This window comes from Phalangium opilio, unplaced genomic scaffold (genome assembly GCF_054372755.1).
Source record: "Phalangium opilio isolate 3A_F unplaced genomic scaffold, DU_Popi_V2 ptg000026l_1, whole genome shotgun sequence".
NCBI classification, from domain to species: Eukaryota; Metazoa; Arthropoda; class Arachnida; order Opiliones; family Phalangiidae; genus Phalangium; species Phalangium opilio.
Window position 1 is genome coordinate 3,169,219 of NW_028324157.1, and position 18,029 is coordinate 3,187,247.

The 18,029-nt window shown below is 35.6% G+C and overlaps 3 protein-coding genes across 3 annotated transcripts; 1 reads left to right on the top strand and 2 right to left on the bottom strand.

Annotated features, from left to right (window-relative positions):
- Positions 1 to 2,091: 2,091 nt before the first annotated feature.
- On the top strand, positions 2,092 to 3,612 carry LOC149691218 (uncharacterized). The gene is made up of 4 exons (XM_089869501.1): positions 2,092 to 2,163; positions 2,238 to 2,573; positions 2,860 to 3,240; positions 3,325 to 3,612. The coding sequence occupies exons 1-4, from the start codon at positions 2,092 to 2,094 to the stop codon at positions 3,610 to 3,612; spliced, it is 1,077 nt and encodes a 358-aa protein (XP_089725627.1).
- Positions 3,613 to 5,031: 1,419 nt separating this feature from the next.
- On the bottom strand, positions 5,032 to 7,711 carry LOC149691219 (neurexin 1-like). The gene is made up of 2 exons (XM_089869470.1): positions 7,647 to 7,711; positions 5,032 to 5,576 (listed from the first exon to the last, which is right to left on the bottom strand). Exon 2 carries the CDS (start codon positions 5,515 to 5,517, stop codon positions 5,257 to 5,259), a length of 261 nt encoding a protein of 86 aa, XP_089725596.1. The 5' UTR covers positions 5,518 to 5,576; positions 7,647 to 7,711; the 3' UTR covers positions 5,032 to 5,256.
- A 5,467-nt stretch (positions 7,712 to 13,178) lies between these two features.
- Positions 13,179 to 14,039, bottom strand: LOC149691220 (uncharacterized). The gene is made up of 3 exons (XM_089869502.1): positions 13,468 to 14,039; positions 13,348 to 13,393; positions 13,179 to 13,280 (listed from the first exon to the last, which is right to left on the bottom strand). The coding sequence occupies exons 1-3, from the start codon at positions 13,869 to 13,871 to the stop codon at positions 13,179 to 13,181; spliced, it is 552 nt and encodes a 183-aa protein (XP_089725628.1). The 5' UTR covers positions 13,872 to 14,039.
- Between the last annotated feature and the right edge of the window lie 3,990 nt (positions 14,040 to 18,029).

Sequence of the window (18,029 nt, forward strand, 5' to 3'; positions counted from 1 at the left end):
AGTTGGAAAAATATCTAAAGGAACAAGACCTACCCTACGATATAAGAGCGTTTGATTTCTCAACTAACAAGGCACCTACTACCTTGGTATCGACCATCACTGATGATGATATTGCAGAAGTGTTTGAGGCTAACGTTACAGAGTATCAAGTCCCAAAGACTTATCAGGAAGCATTGGCGTCGCCGCAACGAAGCAAAGGGAAAGAGGCTATGGATGAAGAGATGGCGGTGTTGGACGAGAGACAAGTGATGGCATTAACTGATAAACCCAAGAATAAGAACATAGTAGGGTGCAGATGGGTGTACGCTATTAAACGAAATCACGAAGGCGAAATCAGTCGGTACAGGGCCCAAGTAGTGGCACAGGGTTTTAGTCAACAAGATGGAATTGATTACGATGAAACCTTCTCTCCAGTGGTCAACTTTTCATTAATAAGACTATTCTTCGCTATTTTCGTTATGACGCTCAACTGGGTCCACGCGCACATGGATGTAAAAAATGCTTATTTATACGGTACATTGGACCGAGATATCTTCATAAGCAAATTCCGGGCTATGAACGTGGCAGTACGACAACGCATTGCTTACGGCTAATAAAGGCACTGCACGGACTTCAACAGAGTGGTAGACATTGGTACATGACTTTGGACAATACATTTAAAGAATTAGCTTTTATGAAATTCATTGGGGCAAATTGTATTTACTACATACCCTATAAAGCAGTAGGATTAGTTTATGTAGATGATTTAATTGTTCTCGCGGTAAACAATGATATGTGAGACAAGGTATTCAAATTGTCATCTAAAAAATATGATCAAAAAATGTTGGGTCCGATTAGCAGCTTACTCGGGGTACAATTTGAGCTGAAAAAGGATGGTTCAGTCAAGTTAGCTCAACAGAGGTATATAGAGAACATTGGTAACGGTATAGTTGCGGACGAGCCAGTTAGCTTACCGATCAGTTATGGAATCGTATTAAGTAGGAAAGATTGCCCTATCACTAGTGAAGATAAAGACAGAATGCAGGATATCCCTTATAGACAGCTAATTGGCTGCTTGCTAATCATCGCGCAACGTACAAGACCGGACATTTTGTTCACAGTCATCGCTCTATCGCAATATAATTCCAATCCAGGTTATACACACTGGCAGCGCCTACGTCAACTAACAAGATACGTTATATCCACGTCGAATTTTTCATTATGCATACTGGTCTCATGATTAGTAGAAGAATCGATAAAAAACACTTTAATTTCCACTTCTCGCTCCCTTTAAGAGTAAACTCGCGTCTTTTGAAGAGGAGAAGCGGTTTGAAAATATTTTTATTTGGGCGATGATATCATAATATTTAGAACTCATATTAATTACGTCTAGGTCTTCAGCCCGACTCATTGCAGCCTAGTGAAAATCTCATTCATGATAGCATATGCGCTTCACGAGATCCCTTCAAAGAGACAAGTTCGATTAAGAAATAACTTCAGAGGAGATGGCTTCTATGCTAGGAACGTTCTCCTTTAGCCTCCCGCGTTTAGCGCAAATCTCAGGCCATTGAAAGATTTTTATTTTAGAAGCAGAAATAGGGAACAGAGTAATCTGGGCGCGCGTCGAAGTCCCGGACCCCTTCCTCGGGACGGTGGGATATGAAAGAAGAGGCGGGTCATAGCGACAGAGGTAAAAAGGAATTACGTATTTTTCACTGTCCCAGTCAACAACGTCATAAAAACCTAGTTTAAGTGAGCCAATCTGAAGTTTTTTATTACGTGTTGGAGGGAGGGGCTCTATACTGGGCTCTGAGTCGGACTGAATTAGACGCTAACCGTTCTCTATTCCTACCTCTAAAATTAAATCTATCTCTGTTGAGGCTTATTAATAAAGCCGACCGCAACCAAAGCATAAGCAAAGGCGTATTGCACAACTGACGTTCAAAGCTACCGATGGAAAAGCCTAAATATTAAATAAAAAAAATGAATGCCGGTAAGAATGATCACAACCGAAAATAACAGCTAACAGCTTAAACGAACCCGAACTTGAAGTTGGTCTCTCTGCGCTGCTGGTCTGCTACTCCTTTCGTTTATTTTCAATGGCAAAATCAAATGACCTGCGATGTCATTCTCAAAAACAAAGAAGACAATCTTGAAAGCGAGGATGGTTACGCTTCCCCCGAAGTATGGAGGACAGTTTAAACCGTTTTTTATATAGTGTGTTTGAACAAATTTGTGTTTTTTTTTTATTCCTTCAGAAACTGAATGAAGGCAACAAAGAATGCGCAACATGCGGAGACAAATTTAACAGCGAAGCGGAACTCCTTGAACATGTTGCTACTCATACAGGACCCATGGAGAAAATCCTGACGTGTGGAATTTGCAAGAAAACATTGAAGGACATGGAGAAAATCCACATTTTCGGATTGGATCGTCATAAGATGACTTTGTGTGGACAACCACCTCCGTCTCACGTGGCCAAGTTTGTGCAAAGCTTATACTCGAAAGGTAACAGTATTATCTACAGTTATTCTGCTGTGATAACGAGTAGATTTGACAAAAATAATATGCGAAACTCTAACTTAATTAACATTGTACTGTTTTCTGCTGCATACATTACTTTAAATGATAAAGGATGTTTTGGGTAAATGGAATGGTGAATAACGAAACTTGACTTATAATTATCATTATAATTTACTTGGTAGCTTGCAGTTTTAATTAGTTAAACCAAAAATGTTTAGATAATTTTCCGTGCTTTTACTATGGTTTAGTATATTTACGTTGTACACTATAGTTTATGTTTTTATTTAAGTACAATATTTTTTAGCTTTCTTCATTTTTAAATAAAATTAAATATTGTAATTTCTGTTGACATTTTAGGACAATCTTCACGAACATCTTCGTACTCATGCTGGGGAAGTCCTGAGACCCAAAAAGTACAAGTGCAATTTTTGTACCAAACATTTCCATGGACTATCTCTGCTTAAAATTCACGAACGCACTCATACTGGCGAGCGTCCATTCGAATGCGACATTTGTTCCAAGGCCTTCCCTTCCACGGGGGCGCTCACTAAGCATGGGAGAATACATACCGGTGAAAAACCATACGTCTGTATCGATTGCGGCGCCAGCTTCTCCCTAAAAGAAACCCTTAACCGTCACGTGAGAATTCACACTGGAGTTCGACCGCATAAATGTGAATATTGTGGAAAAGAATTCATTCAAGCGGGTGGATTGAAAGCCCATTTGTTTGTCCACACCGTGAGTGAATTGTCAGCAAACGAACTCGCTACTCCATGAGTCCTTGATATATTTGATCGGGGATTTCTATAATTAATCTTTCAGGGTCAAAATGGATTCGAATGCGAAGATTGCGGAAAGGTGTTCAACATCGAAGCCCGTCTTCAAATGCACATTCGTGGAGTGCATGAAAAGATAAAGCCATTTCAATGCCAGGAATGTGGCAAAGCTTTTTCTCGAAGGGGAGATCTCTATCGTCATTCGGTTTCGCATTCCGGCGAAAAGCCTCATCAATGTCCCACGTGTCTGAAGAGATTCGCCATCAAATCTTCGTTGAAGCGTCACGTGTTGACGCATACGAAAGAGAACGCAGATCGTGTTGATTCGAATTGATTCCCAATTATGTGACATTTTATTTTATTTTAATATATTTCTTTAATAGTATGTTCATTAATTTTATTTCTCCTCATCTCGGATTTTATGGGAAAATCAATTTTAGAAGTATGACAAGAGGTCAATTAAGTTCGCTAAGTATGTATGTGTTTAAGGGTCAACATGAAATTCCGCCAGGATCAAAATATTGCTTAATTTGTCGGATGTATACTTTGTAAAGCCAAATGAATTAATAAAATAAGTAAATTAATCTCGAACTGGGACTTTCACGAAATTCATTGCTGATTAGCCTTTTGGATTTAAATTTAGGACTAGTACCGGTTTATGGCAAAGAGGCTATTTGTAAATTAACTAAGTAAGACTAGTGGCTGGAAAATGTCACGCTTTTTAGATATGTAAGTTAATCATACAAGAATAAATTTTTATATTAATCTATTGTCCCCAGCAATAATGCAAGTTTTTTATATAGGAAAATTATGGGAATATTTGATTTACACGCTGGCTATTGGTGGAATTTGGCTATTGAAAATTCCAAAATGATGTCAAGTTGATTTTTATCCCTTCAGGAGCATATTATTTTCTGAAAACTAAAAGAAAGAAAGATGAATTTCTGATCCATTTTAACTCTGAATTTGATTATGAAATAAAATTGGTAAAAAGAAAATAAACTCTAAGATTAATTATTTTACTTAGTCAAAAACAAATTTTACAAGAAATTATTTAATAACAAAATGTTACAGTTGACCTTGCTCATCTCAAGTACAGCAAATGAAGTGAGCCACGCTAATGTAAGTATAATTAGGCCTAGGGGTGTTTACACATAGTTACAGCATGGATTAAAAAAAGGCAAATAATTAGAGCATTTAGTTTTATAATGTGATGGTTTTTGAAATCTTTTCTCAGGACTTGGGAGTTGATGCTAATTTTTGCGCGGCTAAAGATGCCTGTAACTTCACTTCCATTGTTTCAATAACGGCTATAATGAGGATTGCATTCATTTTGGGTTTGTTAATAATAAATAATTTTTTAACCATCTCTAAAGATAACTTTTGGTTGGGCAATTTTCTGTGACATATGTACACTATCTTACGTGACAATGTTGCGTCACTATTTAGATTTACATAGGGTGCAATGAAATACATGTCCGGGTACGACAATATTTAATTGTTAAAATATTAGACCGAGACCTTGCAAGTTACAACCATCTATATGATTGAACTCTTGATTTTTATCCAACTTTTGAACATAAATTTACAAAAATCTGCAGCAACGTTCGAAAATGACCATTTTCCTTTAGAACCCCGGAATGCGGAACACAATCCAATTTCAAATTATTATGATTATTATTATACTACTTGCTCGGGTGTTTTTCAATCTTTTTATTGACTGAAAACCGGGAAGAGTTTCCTGTATAATTCTCGCTTCCGTCGTTCTCGAACTAGCTCGAGCTGTAAGTCTCTCAGTAGAATTACAAAGTATAGGAAGTGACGTACTTCTGAAACGTATCTTATAAACTCATGCTATAATCAACTCAAATAATTTCCTCGTATCTCTTGAACCATGTTAATCCTACGGAGCTAACGTTTATGAAACCCAATTGTATTTATTTTTTCCACAAACAATGTTTGTCCGCAGGGGGTGTTACTATCTTACCTCTCTAACTTTTCGTTGAACGAGAACCTTGTGCCACTGATTGTCGTCGAAGCGGACCTTGGCGGGTCTGACGGCCTTCTCGACGGAGCCGGAACCGAGGCTGACCCTGACGGTCAGGACGATGACGCCGTCTCTCAAACTGAGCATCATGTAATCTTCGTTGTCGCCCGTGTAGAACAACATGCCGCTCGGTTGCCGCCTCTTGAAGTACAACGACACCTGATCGCTCGAACCGATGATCGGAGCTTTCATCAAAGGATCGTATGATAAATACTCCGAGCCACGAAATGTCGCTTCCGCCGAAGGTTTCTCTGTAAGACACATCAACAGAATGATTAGACTTTGAATACGTACTACTTTGTACTACCCCTGTACAAAATCTACACAAACGGCAGGCCTTTGTGACGTCAACAACAACAATAAAGACACCGTAAAGAGGTGGTCGGTGCCCGGACAACTTCATGAATCAACTATACTCACGAAAAAGAGGTTTATCGCTGTAATATCGTTACTAGGGTCGGAAATAAGCGCAAGACACTGGACATTGTCCAATACAATTTTATAATGTCCCATAATTTTTAAAAACAAAGGGGGTCACTGGACAGTTGACCAATACATTTTTTCAGAATTTTTGATAACTTGACTATGAAGATGCGACACTATTTTTGCGCACTCCAGTGGACAATGTCCTATAAATCTTGGAGTTAAAAGGGGGGGGCTCCCTCCAATACGTAACGAAAAGTTTAAATGATCTTATTGGCTCAGTTTTAAACTACGTTTTGATGACGTTGCTGACGGGGACGGCGAAAAATACGTTACTCCTTTTTACCTCTGTCGCCATGACCCGCCTCTTCCTTCATACCCCCCTCTCCGTCCCGTGGAAGGGGGGTCCGGGACTTTGACGCGCGCCCACATTCCATTACTCTGTTCTCCATTCCTACTACTAAAATTAAATCTATCCCTGGTTATATTATTTATGTAAATTAGCAAAATAGATCGAATGGCGATGGAGGATAAAGTTTCAACTAAATAATTTCAAATTATTCCATATTTTAATTAACTGCATCATCAGTTAAGAGAATTAATTAAATCCATTTCGTATGTAATAAATATTTAAAATAATTAGTTTTGTTAACTTAATAGAGAACTTAAATAAAAATAATTTAATTCATTTTATAGGAAATATAAAATTAAAATAATTATTTTAATTCGCTTAAAGAAGATTTTAAATTAAACAAATCAATTATAATATCTCGATTTTTTATGAATCCATACTTAAATTCAACTTAAAGAACGCTTGAGGAGGCTAGTGCGGATGAATACACAATTTTAAATATCTTGTGCAATGTTTATGTCAAAAATAAACTTCTTTGTTAGAAACGTTTATTTTCTTCTTTTTCCTTTTGGTTTTTTTTGGTTTATACATAAATTTAATTCCACAAAAGATTGGTTTTTATTAATTCTTGTTTTCTTTCTCATGAGGTTTCACTGATAAATATAACGTTATAAAACCATCACTGATAGTAGATATATTGCCTAAAAATTATTACAAATTGTAACTTTTTCAAAAAAAAATGAAAAAAAAATTCGAAGATGCGACTTTGAAATAATTACGCAAGAACTGAATTATAAATTTCAAAATTATAAACCCATGACAAAAATACTTAAATAGTTAAGAGATCAAAATAATTGAACGCAAAGTTCAAGTATATACATTAAATTTAGGCCTATACGTAATAATATTTAAACACACGAATCTTTTACCTACCACATCAGTTTCCTACTAAAGCAACATTTTCATTTTACAAATTGTAATCAGTCCTAAAACGTTAATTACTCTATCAAAATTGAATTTGTTTTTGCTATAAAATTTTTAAAAAACTTGAATTTAATTACTTTTCTCGAAAAATAGGGATCATATTTAATAATCATATATATATATATCAGTCGACCTTGGCACCTTTTTTTAATCAGTCAAAATAATTAGTAACATTGGAAGCAATTTAAATACTACAATTTAAACAATTTGCTACTGATTGATAGTTAACATTGCGATCATTTTACAAACCAAATTTGCGAGACAAAAACATATTGAGTCGAAAACATAAATATACATAATGATTAATTAAACGGGAATATATCAAAACGACACCAGCGTTAGTCTTATAAAAAACAAGGCTAAATAACTACCGTTTCAAAACTAACATGCAAATCAATGGTTTCTTAAGAGAAAGTTCCGCAAAAATCAAAACTGGTATAAGCGTAGATAGAAAATTTGTGACTCGTATTATGTTATTTAACAATTTTGGGGTTAAGTAACATACTGTTAAACTTAAGTTCAAACATTAAGAAAATTCGGATGAATCCTCTCTGGTACTTACAATAGAACGTCTCGCTTTTGGTTTTGGCTTCTCCGGAGTTTTGGCGGTTTCATCCTTAATCGCTTTCAGTTTGAAATGGACGCGGGGACAAATCTAGTATACGAATCAAGACTGTAGTCTAACGATCCCCAAAAACGTTTGAACGGTGGTGCTGGTGCTAAATCCCACCGCGCTCTGTTTGCGGATTTGAAATGGTGGTATTCTTGGCGGGATAACTTTAAACTCGCGCCTAAAAAAACCCGCACCCACCAACAACCGCTGGCCCGATAAGGGAAGAGAGATTGGTGACCAAAAACCGAGAACCCAACCGACGTTGGTGGGGATCAAAGATGCTAATTTGCGAGTACGAGGAAACTGGAAATCTTCAAGCTTAAATTCGAAATGAAACTGCGCAAAATAAGGGGCCGCAGTATGATATAGGGCTTCGACAGTTACCAAAAGTCCTTATTGCTCGAAGCCATATCTTCCTTTGCGTCTGTCTTTGTTGACCACATACCCTATCATTATTCCCTCTTAAGACAACAAGGTACTCAACAACAACACAGACTCTCTCTACACCCGACATTTGAAACCAGAGTTTATGCGAAAGTACCATGTTGAGTGCACGATGATCAACATTTTGTCCTATAGAGCTATTTCAGTGGGGGAAAAATTTCGTCTGCTACGAAAATTGGGCCTGCCTTTGAGAGTGTAGGATTGCTCCAGAGTTCACTCTGTCTTAAGATACGAGATGATGAGGAGTAACTTTCATTACTCTCCAATAAAGACTCATCCCCAGAAATTTTACCCACTAAAATCAAATTCCCCGACTTTTCCCTGACTATGCTGTAATTTTTAAAATTCCCTGACTTTTCCCTGACGTTTTCAGTCCATTTTTAAATTCCCTGACTTTTCCAGGTGTTCCTTGACCCGTGGCAACCCTGTTCAATGACCGACATTACTCTGAATTAAATTACAATTAATTGGTTACAATTTTGCCACACAATATTTTGATACACTCCTTACGAGGCTATTTTTCAAATAACTTAAAATAGGTTTATCGCAATACTTAAAAGCTTTTTAAGTAGGCATAATAGTTTGTTGAAATGTTCTTGAAATGGAAACATTGAAAATCCATTTTCAGCCGATTTCTCCATTCGGTTTTAAAGTTAAGTCTTGAAATGAAAATAAAACATTAGAAAATAAATTTAAAGGATTAAATGATTTCGGGGAAAGCCAACATTCAGGGTTTTTGAGTTTCACGTTAATCCCTATTGCCCCTGTAGAAATGTTTACACTGCCTTACTCTCACGTTCAGGGAGAAGCAACCCACCAGGAACCAACGCTACAAAAATGAGATAAATATCTAATCCACCTTATGTAATTGGGTTTCATTCGAATTATTGTAACAGTAATGGGTTTCATTCGAATTATTGTAAAAGCAATGGGGTTCATTCGAACTATTGTAAATGTAATGGGTTCAATTCGAATTATTGTAAATGTAATGGGTTCAATTCGAATTATTGTAAATGTAATGGGTTCAATTCGAATTATTGTAAATACAGGAATGTAATGGGTTGAATTCGAATTATTGTAAATGTAATGGGTTCAATTCGAATTATTGTAAAATTAATGGGTTCGATTCAAATCATTGTAAAATTAATGGATTCGACATTAATTTGTTTTTCCAGATTTGATGTTTTACCAATGAGATAGGAATATATGTATTAAATCTAGAGTGAAAATTCAAATCGGCTTACCGCGAAACACATTGTTTTAATCAAGCACGTCTATCTATTTATTAGATTAAAAAGGACTAGAGTTTTTATTAGTAACTCGCGTATTTTATTTAACACGTTTAAAAAACTATCTTGACAGCTTTTTACACAGATTATAGCAGCAGGCGGTAATAAAAAGTTCAAGCGATTAATAGGTGGCGCCACCCGTATTTGATAAAGATTCATGCTCGACAAAAAGTGTATCGCGAAACGTCGATCTCGAGATCTCACGTTGTGACTCTAGGTTTAATACATATATTCTATCTCATTGGGTTTTACGCAGCATGTGATATTCGAATTTCGTCAATAGTAGAGTGGGATATAGACCGAGTGGGGAAAGGTAAAGCCCCGCCCATTGACATGCGCGGTAACCACTGGATGTTTTACTTCCAACAGCAACACGTAGATGGCGGGAAATTCTACACTTTGGCGCGAAATTTAAAATGCCTCGTTTTACAACATTGGTGTAAATATAAATAATGTTAGTCCAAATCTTAATAAAAAGGTGAATATTTGTGTTAAAATATAGATTTTAAAATAAAAAAATGTATTTCCCACCATGATTTAAACACAACATACAAATTGTTTATTACTAAACAATAAAAGTAAATATGTTTAAGTTCATGAGTTTTGCAATATTAAATGTATAATTATGGGAGTAGTTTGTCTTTCGGATTTAAATTTATTATTTCTTAAATAAATATGGGTTGTAACTGCACATTTTCGAGTTTCAGAAACACAGAAGTGAATGTATATTTCCCAAATAATCCCAACGTTAGGAAATTTATCAGTGGACCGAGCAATGATGCCTTAAAATGAAAGTACCGGCACTTCCGTTTTTGCATGGTAATGTCTTGTTTTATCAATGAAAGAATAATAGTTTTCTAATAACCAATTCGTTTGAATGTTGCTGAACTTCTACTTAATTGACTCCAAACCCATCCGCACAGCAACTCAAACTAAAGATTTGGGTACTATATTCGACGCTAAGTTACGTTTTTGTAGGCAGGTCACCAAGACTATTAGCTTATGTCGTCGCTCCTTAAAGATTTCGCTTAAGTTTTGTGGTCAGATGAAATCTCTGCGTCATTTCCACATCTTATATTTCAGCCTAGTTCGTTCCAGCAGGTTGCTGTCTGGTTGGGTTGCCTGGGGATAGCTGAAGCCAATTTCTATTATACGATTTTCGAGTGAATTCCGTCACCAGTGGTGGGCGGCTGTCAACCCCGTCCCCAATGCACTGGAATAAAAAAACTTAGGCTTTTGGCCTTTGCACGGCGCCCGTGGTCTGCTAAAATTAGAGGCAGTTAAGAATTGTGCAGCTGCTGGACACTGGCTAGAGTCAGTGGACTGTAAAATATGTGTTTTTCAATCTCAAAGGCCACACGGAACATATCTTCACATTCGAGACTATAATTTAGACGGGGAACACTATTTTACCCCGAAAATATTTTTGCCGAACTTTTGCCGAATTACCCCAAAATCTAAAATAGTAGAAATCTCCCATGCATCGTCTGCTAAAACATCCTAAATGACTTATGGCTTCGCCTTCGGCTATTCGGGGTAAAATAGTGTCCGTTTCGGCACTTTTCGGCAAAAAAGAGTGGGGTAAAATATAAAAATACGGGGGGCTACACTAAACGTCGAAATTAAATCAAGTTAATCCTTTAAATGCATTTCAGAAACTAAATAAGCCTAACTAAGCTACCCTGTCTTGCCCCAACGACACTTATAGGGATTTTTCGGCAAATATCAAAAACTCAACTAAACATTGACATTAATATGAATTGTTTATTGAATCTCAATTTATAAGCTAAATCTACTCTGCCGAACCACAATCCAACGTTAATTTCAACTTAATTAAGCATAATTAACGTAAAATTCGACCAAAAACATAAATTTTTGGGACAAAAATTAAAATAACTTTTAATTGAACTACATAATTAAGATTAAAACAAAGCTAGAAGCTGGTAAAGCTCCTTTTTTACTATTTGACACTTAAATTAATTTATATTATCTTTTAAAAACATTAATATTCAGGAAATTCTAAAGTTTGGGGTAAAATAGGGTTTTTTCGGCAAGGATTGAATTTTCAATTAAACAATGATATTAATGTGAATTGATTATTGAATCTGATTTTATAAGCTAAATCTACTCTGCCGAACCACAATCCAACGTTAATTTCAACTTAATTAAGCATAATTAACGAAAAATTCGACCAAAAACATACATTTTAGGGACAAAAATTAACTTTTAATTGATCTACATAATTGAGATTAAAACAAGGCGAGAAGTTGGTAAATCCCCTTTTTTCCTATTTAACACTGAAATTAATTTTTACTATTTTTAAAAACATTAATAAGCGGGAAATTCCAAAGTTTGGGGTAAAATAGGGATGTTTCGGCAAAATATTACGGGGAGAAATGAAAAAATATGCCGAGTCGTTGAAGAAGTGCGAAATTCCAAAGTTTGGGGTAAAATAGGGATTATTCGGCAGGGATTGAATTTTCAATAAAACATTGCTATTAATGTGAATTGTTAATTGAATCTCAATTTATTATCTAAATCTACTCTGCCGAACCACAATCCAGCATTAATTTCCACATAATTAAATATAATTAATATAAAATTAGACCAAAAACGTACATTTTTGGGACAAAAATTAAAATAACTTTTAATTAAACTACAAAATTAAGATTAAAACTAAGCTATAAGCTGGTAAATCCCTTTTTTACTATTAAACACTGAAATTAATTTATATTATCTTTATAATACATTAATATTGAGGAAATTCAAAAGTTTGGGGTAAAACAGGGGTTTTTCGGCAATATATTATGGGGTGAAACACTATTTTACCCCGAAGTTATTTTTGCCGAACTTTTGCCGAATTACCCCAAATTCTAAAATAGTAGATATTCTCCCATGCATCGTCTGCTAAAACATTCTAAATGACTTATGGAAACAAACTGCAAGTGTTTATTAAACTCAGGTCACGTGTCACCAAAGAGCCGCTATGGAACAGTTTACCCGTCATTTTCTACTCTGAAAAATTGGTTGCTGTAATTTTCACCAACAGCCGGGAGTGTGGCGTACTCCTGTAAGCTAAGCTTCTGGGAGGCAAAGTTTGAGGGAATAAGACACATGTCGGCGATCCTACCCTATAGGTGCCGACTGCCCCGTGTCCGCCGGAGGTGACTTGACCCCCACACCCCATCCGTCACCTCCCAAGTAAACCTCATTTCCTTCCCCTGCTTACACACATAATGAAACCTGACTAATCACATCCTTGCCGAGGTCCTCTGACCCGCTTGCATTGAAACCTCCAAAAAAAAAAAAAAAAAAAAAGAACATTTCACCAACATGGAAAGTTATGTAGAATTAGAACCCTTTGAAGAATGGCGCAAACATCCTCTTCTGTTAGATTTAGTTATTTATTATATTGAAAAATGTAGCGGATTTAATCGAGATGGTGCCTTAAGACTTCATTAATAAAAGGCTGTTTCTATTTAGGCCCAAGTTTTGGACTTAAAAAAGCCAGGAACACTATTTAGGACCACCCTCTCTTAATAAAAATCAATATTTTACTTTGAACAATTGAATTTATTCTAAAGACATGTAAAATTATCAAAAGAAAAGAACTAAATTTTGTACAAAAATTACAGACAATTAAAAATATAAACAAACAAATGAATTAATAAAAGTGATAAATAAAAATAACTAAAATCATGGCGTTGCTTTTGCCTCCTCTTCATGTTTAAGAAAAGACATAAGAGATTCAGATCTGATTGGGCAATGGGACATGAGAGCCTGTCATATTTGAAACTGTGATTTCAGGACCAGTTAGGGTTAAATTATCCGCCATTAAATCTTCTTCATCCTAATTGGTGGAAATACAGTGTAATTTTACTAATTTTATTGTTAAGCTGCTAAAAAAACCAACTTACCCAATTGTTCCTTTCATCTTGTTCTTTAACGGGAGTTGACTGACAACTAAAAGAAAAATAAAATAAAATTAACTTATAGATTTAACAGATTTACAATACAATTAAATAATTTATACAAACTTAGGACTGAAATTTGACAATCTAGATGCGGTATTTGATGCCATGCCTGACTTGGGCGTATAATTTTCTTTCAATAAATCTCCCCATCTTGTTTGAATTTCATTTGATGTTGATTCAGAAGGGTCAGCTTCGGTAGTTGTTGAATTAACTAATTTCATAAAAATCGTTTTCAGTCCTTCTTCCGTTGGGTCACTACTCTTATAATCGTTTATGAATCTTCCCCTAAACATTTTTGCTGCATTTTCTTGACTTCTTGAACTAACGCCCAATTCCTTCGCTATTTCTCGAAAATGAACAATTTTGTGAATCTGATCGAGGGGCACTTGTAAATTTAGGTACCGTTGGTACAAGCACCTTGCTATCATCTTATTTCCTATTTTCTTATGTCCGGCTTCGAAAACCATATTAGCTCCTGTTAAAACTTAAACAACCTTCTCTAAATGGCCTAGCAGCTAAAATAATTTGATAACATACGAAACGCCTATCATTTCAACTCGGTAAAGGGGGGGACCTTTTTTATCGCTTTTATCTATAAAGGTTTCACTAAATTTCGTTATTGATTTTTATGTGATTATAAATCGATGAAAAAACTGTCTGACCATTTCATTATGCCTTTAAAAAAACCCTGATAAAACAGATTTTTTTATCTCACTCTTTACCATTCCGAGTGACGATGACGTCATGGAGAGGTATTACACTGGGCGTGTCTGTGTGTATATTTGTGTATGTATGTCGATTTCGAGAATGATGATTTCTTCGAATGACCGACCCTTCGTGCTATGCTCAATCCCTTGGGTTATAGTCAATTAACTAACACATTTTGTTAGGTCTCAATACTAGTTTTATTTTATCAGCGATCATCGATTTTCAGTATATTTTATTCTCCTTATAGAGCCGAATACTCAAACCTAACTGTATATTTTTAATAGAAAGTAAAATGCATCCTATGAAAAACATTAACATGTACAAAAATGGGCCAAGCCTCGCCTCGTGCCCTTTCCGCTGTAAAACGTTCTGAGATCCCATGTAGAGCCAAGTCTGCCTTTTGATCTCATTCAATCGCCAATTGAACAATTATGTTATAAATTAAGTCCTTTTCCTAGTTAATAACCAATATTCTTTGACTCTATCATTATTATAAATCTTTGTTCGTATCAAAAATATCGTGACTTGGCAATCGCAGGTAAGTAATATTAAAAGGAAGTCGAGGGGAAATTCACTAAATCGTTGCCGATTTTAAAATAATCGAAGGGATATTCACTAAATCGTTTATGGTCGAGGGGATATGTACAAGTTTATAAGAAGAGTCATGCATAACCTTATATACACGCGCTTGCCAAGTCACGATATTTTTGATACGAACAAAGATGTATAATAATGATAGAGTCAAAGAATATTGGTTATTAACTAGGAAAAGGACTTAATTTATAACATAATTGTTCAATTGGCGATTGAATGAGATCAAAAGGCAGACTTGGCTCTACATGGGATCTCAGAACGTTTTACAGCGGAAAGGGCACGAGGCGAGGCTTGGCCCATTTTTGTACATGTTAATGTTTTTCATAGGATCTCACTTCTTTTTGTAGACCCTCTCGTTATACTTCGGTAGTTATATTAAAACAAGACCCTCTCGTGGTACTTCGTTTGCCAATATAATCGCTAACGTTTGTCCATATTTACGCTGAATTACCCCTTTCGACCCGCAGAGAATATGTAATAAAGATTGTACGCGATATCCTATAAATAAAGAACTAAAGAACAATTTTATAAAAATTTCGGGATGTTTTAATTTTTCTGTGCTTTATAAAATAAATGAAAACTAAATCCTGAATTTTAAGTTTCTATCTCCTCTAGAAGTACCTTAGAATTTTGATGATCGGTGAGTGAGTGAGTGAGTGAGTGACAAAATAAGGTAAATTTCACCTGCGATATTTCGAAAAGTATATAAGGTAGGAACTTGAAATTTGGAAACTAGAGCTAGGATTGACAGTCCTCGCGGCAAGCAAAATTTCAGACTTTTACCTCTAACCATCACGAAGTTACAGTGGGTTTAAAAGTGCCACGAGTTGCTTCGAGAAAAGGATGTCAGTGCTCGACTTGGCTGGGAGCACGGCAGTGCTCCCAGATATGCGTAATGTTATGCAGATATTTCACAATAAAATACTTTTACTAAAGGTATTTTGGTGAAAAAACTAAGATAAGCAATTTTTTAAAATATTCAATGTTTAATAATCATGTCTACAAAAGTCAAAATTTGAATTTCTGTTACTTCCGGCAATTATCTCTTACTTTTTCTCATCTTTGTCGCAAAGACAGTTTTTATTAATCAAAAATGTCTTGATTAGAATCAAGACCTAAAAAGTATCGATAAGTCTGAGGTTATCACTTGTCTGAAGGATCAGATATTAATTTTTCTATTTAATTGAAACTTAAATGCATGCTTATGAAAAAACAACGTTCCATTACCGTTTTCCGTTGAAATAAATTATTTTACTGGTAATCAATTTCAAAAATTTACTTATCTCGGCTTTTCGACCACAATTCCATTCCCCGAAAACATTTTATCATTACATTAATTACTTTTGGGAGAGTACGTGTATGGTTTTGCGTTTTAAAAGGTTCCTAAAGACGTTACATCCCCATTCGTGACCGGCACGCTTCGCAGTGGAACATTTTAATTATTCTAAAACCAATGGCGCCAAATTCAATAGGGACAGTTAGATTTTTACTCGCGGTTTTGCAAAATGATGTAATATCAAGTGTACTTTAGTCAACCGTCGTATTGTTCTTTCTCATAGTTCAGGGCATGATCAGTGTTACTGCCCAATTTCTCTCTCTAGTTTCTAACAATGGTTAGAGACTATTTGATATGGCACGGACAACGTTATATACATTTGTAAATTTTAAGTAGCACAAAAGGAAAAAAATCCAATTTTTTTATATTTTGGTTTGAAATAAATAAACTCATGATAGTAGTTATAACGAACAAAAAGTCAAGGGAATGGCACCGGTAATGAGCAGCAGAAAGAGAGGAAAGTTTGCTTCAAGTTAGCAGAGGGACATGGTAGTGAAAATGGTAATCTTGAATTTTGTTCGTTCAAACCTTAATATATCATGAAAAATTCAAGTGAGGAGGCGGCACTACCTAGAAAGATTGATTTTGGCAGATAACAGCGAAAAATTATGTTCTACACACACTGGGACTATGAGAGAGTTTCAAGGCCGAGGTCGCACATGATGAAATAGTTTGCTCAGGTCCTGTTAGTCTCGAAAGGGTTATATAGTGCTTGTAACTTTTAAAAGGTTCTTGTCATGGCTAAACAGACCGCTATTACAGTTTTTTATTGTTTTATAGGTTATTTTGACACGTTATCTCCCAAAAGTAATTAATGTAATGATAAAATGTTTTCGGGTAATGGAATTGTGGTCGAAAAGCCGAGATAAGTAAATTTTTGAAATTGATTACCAGTAAAATAATTTATTTCAACGGAAAACGGTAATGGAACGTTGTTTTTTCTTAAGCATGCATTTAAGTTTCAATTAAATAGAAAAATTAATATCTGATCCTTCAGACAAGTGATAACCTCAGACTTATCGATACTTTTTAGGTCTTGATTCTAATCAAGACATTTTTGATTAATATCTGTTTCTTCAGTCTTCATTTTAATTAAGAATGTTAAGAAACAGTTTTACATTTTCAAAATCTGCACTAAGCAGAAACATATATAAAGGGGACCATAAATTTAGCTCAATCAAACATTTATTTATAATAATACTTCAAAAAAAACGTAAATCAATAAAAGTTTGTATTCTTATTGTAATTAACATAATACAATTTTTTACAATGACCAGTTTAAAAATTGCCTGGTCCAGTTCAAAAATTAAATCGGAGGGGGGTCAGTGGTCCACGAGACTACTGAGAAAGTTCAAGGGTACCATTAAAATTCTAATATTTTAATTATCCACTTCTTTGGTTTAGCAGACGACGTGCAGGAAAGTCGCTGGCCTAATGTCTAGTTTAAAAAATCCTTATTTGGTCACGGACCAGAAAACTCACGTAAACGCGAAGCGAATGTCGAAAACTACGTATTTTCCGACTGAGGAGAGGCGAAATAGCCCGGCCTCCTTTTACGTCCCCCCTAACCGAAAGGTTAGTGGTTCGAGCCCAGCCAGGAGCGGTGTTGTGAAGTCTCTGATGTAACGTAAAAAGTCAAAGTTTTGCCAAAATACGTGACGATTATTGTTCTTCATAGCTTCCGTGGTGCAATGGTTAGCGCGTTCGGCTGTTAATCGAAAGTTTGGTGGTTCAAGCCCAGCCAGAAGCGGTGTTGTGAAGTCTCTTATGTAACGAAAAAAGTCAAAGTTTTGCCAAAATACGTGACGATTGTCGTTCTTCAAAGCTTCCGTGGTGCAATGGTTAGCGCGTACAGCTGTTAACCGAAAGGTTGGTGGTTCGAGCCCAGCCAGGAGCGGTGTTGTGAAGTCTCTGATGTGACGTAAAAATCAAAGTTCTGCCAAAATACGTGACGATAATTGTTTTCAAAGCTTTTGTGCTGCAATGG

Bases quoted from the DNA above. Each gene is read 5' to 3' on its own strand.
- LOC149691218 (XM_089869501.1), top strand. From the start codon at position 2,092: ATGACCTGCGATGTCATTCTCAAAAACAAAGAAGACAATCTTGAAAGC. The intron at 2,164-2,237 runs GTATGGAGGACA...TTATTCCTTCAG, and splicing joins ATGGTTACGCTTCCCCCGAA to AAACTGAATGAAGGCAACAA. The intron at 2,574-2,859 runs GTACTGTTTTCT...TTGACATTTTAG, and splicing joins ACTCTAACTTAATTAACATT to GACAATCTTCACGAACATCT.
- LOC149691220 (XM_089869502.1), bottom strand. From the start codon at position 13,871: ATGGTTTTCGAAGCCGGACATAAGAAAATAGGAAATAAGATGATAGCA. The intron at 13,394-13,467 runs GTTTGTATAAAT...TTTTTCTTTTAG, and splicing joins TTGTCAAATTTCAGTCCTAA to TTGTCAGTCAACTCCCGTTA. The intron at 13,281-13,347 runs GTAAGTTGGTTT...TCCACCAATTAG, and splicing joins AAGATGAAAGGAACAATTGG to GATGAAGAAGATTTAATGGC.
- LOC149691219 (XM_089869470.1), bottom strand. From the start codon at position 5,517: ATGAAAGCTCCGATCATCGGTTCGAGCGATCAGGTGTCGTTGTACTTC.